The sequence below is a fragment of the Poecilia formosa genome, unplaced genomic scaffold (assembly GCF_000485575.1).
Source record: "Poecilia formosa unplaced genomic scaffold, Poecilia_formosa-5.1.2 Scaffold77, whole genome shotgun sequence".
NCBI lineage: Eukaryota > Metazoa > Chordata > Actinopteri > Cyprinodontiformes > Poeciliidae > Poecilia > Poecilia formosa.
This window is the reverse complement of record NW_006800016.1, coordinates 2,263,525-2,271,793: the sequence shown is the minus strand read 5'-3', so window position 1 is coordinate 2,271,793 and position 8,269 is coordinate 2,263,525. Positions and strand designations below refer to the sequence as shown.

At 37.7% G+C, this 8,269-nt stretch overlaps 1 protein-coding gene across 2 annotated transcripts in view; it reads right to left on the bottom strand.

The window, feature by feature from the left end:
• Positions 1–5,756, bottom strand: part of gpr20 (G protein-coupled receptor 20) — a 7,415-nt gene extending 1,659 nt beyond the window's left edge. The window contains exons 1-5 of one of the 2 annotated variants that reach the window (XM_007556255.2): positions 5,261–5,756; positions 1,412–1,691; positions 920–1,186; positions 564–808; positions 312–396 (exon numbers count right to left, since the gene is read on the bottom strand). In XM_007556255.2, coding sequence (XP_007556317.1) covers positions 312–396; positions 564–808; positions 920–1,186; positions 1,412–1,636 — 822 coding nt within the window. In that variant the 5' untranslated portion in view covers positions 1,637–1,691; positions 5,261–5,756. Of the gene's footprint in view, positions 1–311; positions 397–563; positions 809–919; positions 1,187–1,411; positions 2,155–5,260 lie in introns of those variants that run through there. The other variant, XM_016673408.1, reaches the window with a different exon arrangement.
• Between the last annotated feature and the right edge of the window lie 2,513 nt (positions 5,757–8,269).

Sequence of the window (8,269 nt, the reverse complement as noted above, 5' to 3'; positions counted from 1 at the left end):
GTTCATGACAGGTGTTATGTCATGTTTATGACAGTGTCATGTCAGTCTTATTCAACCCCCTTCAAATAAAGTGTTACCCAGATTTTTCTTAATGTCTTAACTAACAATGCTTCAGGTTTTGTTAGAAATGCCGAAATTAACTCAACTAGCCAGACCAGTGGGATAATTCTGAATTTGATGCTTTTTTTTGTATTTGTTCAATAGCAGAATGAGTGTATGGCGATGAATGAATGGATGGATGGATGGATGGATGGATGGATGGATGGATGGATGGATGGATGGATGGATGGATGGATGGATATCTTACTCACTTGTCTGATGTGGAAGGGAGTGAAGCAGACTGTGAAGATGATCAGCACAGTAATCAGCAGCTGGACAGCTCTTCTCCTCCGCTTCCTTAAGAAACATAATCTGAAATGTGATCAGCTGAAGTCGATACAATCAGGGATTTTCCAAAGCTTTGAAAGTAAGTTAATTCTCTGATATTTTTCACTTGTTTTGGTTAACGCGTGTGAACTGGTAGCAAAAAATTCTGATTTTCTCTTCTTCTGCTCGCCTTTTACCTGCTCTGCTGCATGAGTCGACGGTCAGTCAGGGCCCACATAATGCGAAGAGTAAAAACCACAATGACGATGAGGGGTAAAAAGAACTCGGTGATTGTGAGGAAGAGGAGCTTTGAGATGCAGCAGCCTGTGTGCTGGAACGCAGTGGAAAGAAAGGAGTATGTGACCACGATGGCAAACAGCCAGACGGTAATGCAGACCAGCTTGGCTACGCTGGAGTTCCTCCAACGACGTGAAGCTTCAACCTGCAAAGACACAGGAAAGCAAGGCATTTGAAACATCTAGGTTTAAGATCTGCAGGTTGGAGCGCTGATATTTAAAAAGCCTACTGAGACAAATGATTGGGAATAACTCACCTGCACAATGGCAAGGTAACGGTCAACACATATGCAGGTTAGAAATAAGATGCTGCAGTACATGTTCACAAAGTAGCTGAATATGTGCATGTAGGAGCAGGTGAGGCAAGCTCCACCGCTGTAGTAGAGCGAGATGCGGGTTGGCAGAGAGAGATTCACCAAGAGGTCCGTCACTGCCAGGTTGATGGTGTAGATCACTGAGGTGGTCTTCTGCTTCGTACGGTAACAAAAAACGTAGAGTGCAACTGTGTTGAGCAGCATGCCCACCTGGAGAAACAACGTAAGAGATACAGTGCCTTGCAAAACACCCTGGAACTTTTTCAGTATATGCAACTGCTAATTCAGTTTGTTTTAAAGGTATTTTATATTGCACACCAATGTAAAGTGAATACAAATGTGGCAAAACATGGCAAAAGGTCAAGGTGTGGAAATAAGGAGGATTGCATAAACATTATGGAAACAAGCTAGTAAAGAAGCTTTGTGAAAACCTACCAGGAATATGACAGAGTTTATGACCATCAGTGCAATCCAGAGGCCGTAGAAATCATTGTACAGTCCTTCGTCTAAATGGGCCAGTCTTTCAAGATACGCTCCCATGCCACTCCTGTTAGCTGGAGTGTTTGTTATGGGCAGGGTGGAAAATGAGGTGTTGCTATAAAGCCAGGATTCAGTATTATTGTAGTTCATCGTGTTGGTGGTGACCCACATTAACAGCATGAAGACGGGGTTAAGTTGATGATGGAGATCCTGGCAACTCAGACAAAAAGTGGCACTGTAAGAAAGAAGAACACACATTAAAGTTAACTAAAATATCAACATGCATGTCTTTTTATAAAATTTCAATCATTTTCTAATATCCCTCTAAGTAGCGGATCCAAAGTCTCAGTCGTTACTCACCATTGTTGTGTTACTTTTTTCCCCATCTTCAAGCATGACAGTAAAAACCTCAAACACTTACAGCATTAGTCATTGAGCAAATTTTTTTTTACCCTGAAATTGTTGCTCTTGCATTGTTGCTCTTTCAGCATTCACAGCCTTTGTACTTTTCCACATTTAGTCACTTTTGCAAACACAAACTTCAATATATTTTATTATGATTATATGTGCTTGTTTTGATTCTAAATTCAACAAGGAGATTTGAAAGTTTAGGTTCACACTTGCTCTGTATCCAGCATTACTTAACTATGGCTAAATTGCAAAATAAATACATAAATAAATAAATCTGTGTCTTAATGTGCAAAGCTGGTAGAGTTAAACAGTTGGAGGTGATTCTGCTGCGTATTGGCTCATTAAGGCTGAACACAAATATACAGCCCTCTTTTCACATTTTTATCTGTAAAAACACATTGTAATCATCGTCTGGTTTTCCTTCCACTTCACAATTTGTATCTATCACATAGAAACCAAATTTAACAAGTTTGTGGTTTTAATGTGAAAAATTAGAAGAAAAAAAAAATCAAGAGCTATGAATACTTTTGCAAGACTGTGATTTTGAATTCAGTGTCTGAAGATGCGCATTAGAGCAGGGGCAGCTTTTTCTACATTCCTCTGCCTTGACGTGACCTCTCTCTGTTTGACCTCAGAATGCTTGTTGTTGTTGGCACAACCGCACTGACAGAGCCACTTTAAAACCAATATCTGAGCAATTTGGTGCAGCTATTTCTAAAATAAACATACCATTTACTGCCAGTAGAAATACTCTCTCATGGGCCATTGGCATATGTGTTTCCATTTTCTCATCAGAAAAACAAACAGTATGTTCTTTAACTCATATGAAAAAAAAATCCTGATTATTAAATTTATGTGTTTTTCATCTCAGTGACTCAGAAACACCTGGCTCTGTAACGCTGTAAGAGTTGTGAATCTCAAGTTGGACTCTGTGTGTTTATTTTCCTTGAGGAAAGATGGTAAATGGTTCTCACAGCTGAAATAAACCGAATGCAATTGAGTAGAAATTGTTTTCGTGCTGACAGGGTATTTATAGCTTCCTGGTTTGTACGATATAATTTGATTAGCTAAGCTGTTAGTTTGCAGTAATTTAGTGGGGAAAGAGTCATTGCTGTGGCTTGTGCAACTTCCAGAACAATTTTACTGTCAAGATAAAACGTCTTCTCAACTTGTTTTTTTTTTGTGTGTGGAGATTCCAACTGTAATATTATATTTTATAAAGTCGGAGTACAGAATAAAACATCCAACAATAATAATGATGGCTTATTCTAAGCAAGACAAAAGGGACAGCTTATGTCAACATGCAACATAAACACATTTAGCAGTTACACAGCTTGATGATAAAATCCCTGTCAATGAAATGATGGTAATCAATTTGAAATAGAAAGACATTCTAGCAGAAAATCTGCCATGACATGGAAAAATGAACACAACATTTTGCATTAATTCTAATTTCTCTAAGAATAACAAAACCCCAGGAGGCGGCCAGCATGTCACGTGTTCCTGCATGACTAATGCGGTTTAATTGTCGTGCGAACCAAAGAGAGGACAGTTCAAGACGCTAAGTGTGATTAGCTGTTTTATTCTCATTACACAATAATCAGCAAAATATCACCAGCTGATACAAAAACATGGTTTACTCAGAGTAATGAGAATAATATGCTCAACTGAGGGTGAGGCGTGAATAATGTGATTCATTATCAGGACCAAAACGAGCCCAGCCACAGTACATTAGCACCAATGAAGGGAATGAATGGGACTCTTGCAGTAACATCTTCTGAAGTCTGGCTTTTATCTTTTAACGTCGAGAAGAGGAGCGTCGTCGAAAGAAAGCTACAAGAAGTCCTGCTTGCGTTTTGCTAAAGAGATGATGGGGGGACAGTTCATATCTGTGGTAAGACTTGAACACTGATGTTCACAGACGCTCTTCTTCCAAACTTACTTGGCTTCAGCTATTTTGTAAGAAAAGATAAGTGAAAAATAAAACCAGTCTCGCCACACAGTCCACACAATTATCAAATATTTCATGCTGGTTTACCACAAAATATCAAGTAATAAAATATTGAACTTTGTGGTTGTTAAGTCAAGAAACATAAAAAAAAGGTTTGAGGGGCTTGAATATTCATTCAAGTTGCTGTAGATAAGCTATGGTATAAGTAGTAACTTTATTTATGTAATTATATATGAATGCAACAATTTAATGTTGCAAAATGCCCAACAAAAAGGTCAGGGTGGCTCTCCGCCCTTCACAATGACATTGTGGGAAGGCACAAGTCAGGAAAGGGTATGAACTTATTTCTAAAGGTCTGAGTGTTCCCACAGGAGCCCGGTAGAATGAAAAACAATTTAGCTTTCAAGCTGAATTGAGTAGCTTAGGAAGGAGGTCCTGGGACACAGAGAAATGGCAAACAACTGCGAAAAACAGAGGCTTTACAGAGATGAGTGACAAGCAAAGAAAAGGTTTGCAGCTCTCCATTATTTAGGCCTTTCATAGAAGACTAGTGAAACACAGGAAATTCTGAAATTCTGAATAAATGACAAATAAAAGCCCACTTTGAGGATTGAATGCAGTTGTGAGATCACAAAAACAGATAAATAAAAGATCTATGAAACCAGAAATGGTCATTTATCTAATTTCACCGAGTTTGTGATAGTAGCAAGACCACATAAAAACGCTGAAGTTTAGATGTTTGAATTGTAAAGCAAACAGAGAAACAACCATTACTCTTCTGAATCTACTTCACCGAACTCTACCAATTTACTTAGAGTTAGAATTAGAAATGTTATTGCCATTGTCCATCCATCCATCCATTTTCTGAACACCCTTGTCCCTCAGTGGGGTCGGGAGGGGTTGTTATTGCCATTGTACCAGAAAAAAATAAAAGCAAATTCAACAAATACAACTGGTGGTCTATGAACATTTCAGAGTTTGTGTTTGTAATTTCGAACCTGGGTGAAACAAAAAAATTTGATTCGAACTGCATAGATCAGGCTATTCTGCACACACTGCATCCTTAATTGTAGGCAATTGTCAAATGATACTGCGAGGAAAACAAAAGGCCTAGAGGCAGATTGAAAACAACATTGTCCAAATAATCTCCAGCAGTGTGGGAGTCCTGTTTGGATGATTGCACTAACTGCCTGAGAGACAAAAAAAAATACTGAGAAAAAGACAAACAAAGGGTGAGATGGCGACACAGAAATCTCACGCCGATCTAAAGTATTCCGATTATCGCTTCAACAAGACGCCTTTCAGGTAAACTGAACTTTTTCTTGATGTGATTTACATTTAACATCCAATTTGACATGAATTTCCTGTTAAAAAAACAAAAAAAACCCACACAAAACAACTTTCATACCTTAATGAGATCGTCCATGTTGATGTTAACTTACCAGCAGGTTTTAAAAACAGCAGACTACCTATGGGCTTTGTCCTAATGAAGTTGTCCTTTCCTCGAAAGCCAAAAATCCTTCGTCAATGTCCAAGGAAGCATCATTCTCAGTTCAACACCAATCATGTATTAAATAGCTCAGCCTTTCAGACTGAACTTGACATCAAGCAACAAACCTATCAGGTGTTTGACTCATCCTGCAAGGAGGCAACAAAAAATATCTCCCCATAAAAATGAAGCATAAAGAAATGTAATTTCTATTTTCTTACATGGTCATCTTTTACTGTATCACTTCTTAGCATATAAAAAAAATCCCAATATGCTTCTGCCTTAGATTCTTGATTTGAGTCTCACTCATTTTACTGCTATTTTCTGCTTTTCCTCTGTTCCCTCTCGTGTCAGCATCATTTTTAGTCTCTGGTCTCTCTCAGTGTCCCTGCCTTCCCATTTTTCTTCCTCAAATTCTGAAGCAGCCCTCTGTTTGGTGCTGAGACAGGAAGTCTCTGTAGTGTTTATATTCTGGATAGACATGTTCACAATGTGCACACACACACACACACAATGTAAGAGCAACCCTTGTTGGAGCATAACTTTACAAAAAACAAATGATGTTATCGCTTAAAAAAAAACCCAGACTGAAAACATTAAAAAAATGTTTTTTTTCTTTTGCCTTTGTGGTATTTTCAATTAAGTACAATTCATTTTTGTAGGGAATATATTTTAGGTAATGTCTTTAACTAAAAGACACTTGTACTTTGAGTCAAAAACAACAAATAAATAACAGAGCAACAATTCGTGCAGTTTTGCAGAAGTACTTCTGTAGAGAGCAGGGCTAAAATTATATAACGCTCTCGTGTGTTTATTGCGATCTCTGGTAAGTTGATCTTTTGTTGAAGTAGTAAAAGCGGACACTAATAAAACTACAAAAGTCTTACTGGATAGAGCAAAAAGTGCAGTGTAGGCAGAATCCACACTTATTGGAGTCCCTGGCATTTCTTTTATGATTCAAGTATTTTTATGAAAAATGTAAGAGCTTCCACTTGGCAAGTCCTGTATAACTAAGAAAACACACAGTGTATGCCAAGCTAGAAAGAAATGTGCTTTCATAAGAAACTGCCAACTTTTGTGAATGTGTCCATGCCTACAGTCAGAGTAATAATTAAAACTTTAAACCTGGAACTGTGGCAACGAGGTTGGATGAGGACCAGCGTTTATCACCCCACTACACACAATGATGAGGACTTTAATGACGGCTCGCTGTGAACAGCGGTGACCTTTTTCTGATATTATTCAACTGCAGTAAAGGTCAAATGTATTTTAAAGCCTTTTACTAATTTTATTTTTAGTCTGTTGCGACTATAGCTGACAACTGCAATAAAAAGATTAACATTCAATGCAATGTTTTCCATAAATGTTTAAAATTAGACCTTAACATGCAGTTTTAAACAATTTTTTTTTTGTCTCTCGCCTGCTTGTTTGCAAGTTTGTCAAAAGACGTTCTGGCTCAGCTGAAGCGACAGCTTCCTAATAAGAATACAGAGACAGTTTGCTATAATGTAAAAAAAAAAAAAAAAAACTTAGTAAAGAATTTAATGTTGGATTGATTTTAGAATAAAAATAATTTTAAGGTATTTAAATCTGAAATGCAAGTGAAACAACTAATTTGCAAGATGTTTCACGTTTATGTGGGGTTATATACATAATGTAAAACTTTTACATTGCCACCATAAATACTCCCTGAACCAATGACCCATCCATCCTGAGAAATGAGACGGATTTGTGTCTCCTGGTTTCCTGGCAAGAGGATCATCATTACTCATAACCTGTCAGCGTTTCTGGGAAAGATCCGGAATAACAGATGTCTGAAGAAGATCCATGGATCAACCTGTTACCCGAGATGGGGACAAAAAGAAAGACAGGAACAGACACAGAACAAAGATAGGGAAACATGCCTGCTTAAATTTCTTAATACAGATATTTGAAGATGAACATTTACCTCAGATGCTTGTGCTTTTTACTAGAATGAGTGGCGAGAAAAAGAGAGAAGAACGGCTACCCTGGCTTTTTTCCTCAGCTATTTTGGCAGTAAGAAGACTGATGAACCGATTACTTGTTCAGGTAACATTCACTCTCTTAAAAATCACAAAAAATGCAGAAAACAAACCATCACATCACACCACTTTCCCAGTGGAGATGAGATTTTTTTTTCATTTATATCCACCATATCAGCATTCATGATTTTTAACAAGAAACCAGTCTGAGCATGGTGCATCTTCCAAAGTCATGTCTTTCACATCGGTGAACTGATCCTTATTAACGACTGTTTAACATTTCATAAAGCACACGAATGTCTGATGACACTTTGCGGTTTCTCACAGAGTTGCTGTTTAATTCTCTGTCAACCTGACAAAGTGCAGGTTTGCAGCTCTGTCCTCACCCCTCTGAATGACTAAACCAGCAGCAGAATGTGACCCGATTTTGTGGCCCTCCAACGCAGGGAGATGAAATTGTTTGTCACTGTTTATATTTAAACCCGCAAGCTGCCAAATCACAGAGAATGTCTTACTTATATCAAACCTGTGAACTGGCAGCTGTTTCGTCTAAAGCCAGTGAGGTTTTCCTTTATTTGACTCGCTCAGTAGCTATAAACATTATCCCACCATAAATAACATTTCACATTTTGTCACTTTGCAACAACAATGCACTTCATTAGAAACATAGAGTAGAATTTTAAAGTAAATAATTCAATTTTACATTTAGTTTTTTAAACTGAATGTGCTGCGTGTATTTTTTATTTAAATATCCAAGCCAATGAAATGTACAAAAACCTTTCCTTGCAGAGAATTACAATTTTAAGTCTCTAAGAGTAATCTAATACTCTTACCAGTTTCTGACCATATTTTTTTGCTAAATATTTAAAGCTCAGTCTGACTGGGAGGGAAATGTAACAGAACAGCCATTTGAAACTCTTTCAACAGATCCTCAATTGGATTTGGGTCTGCACTTTGGC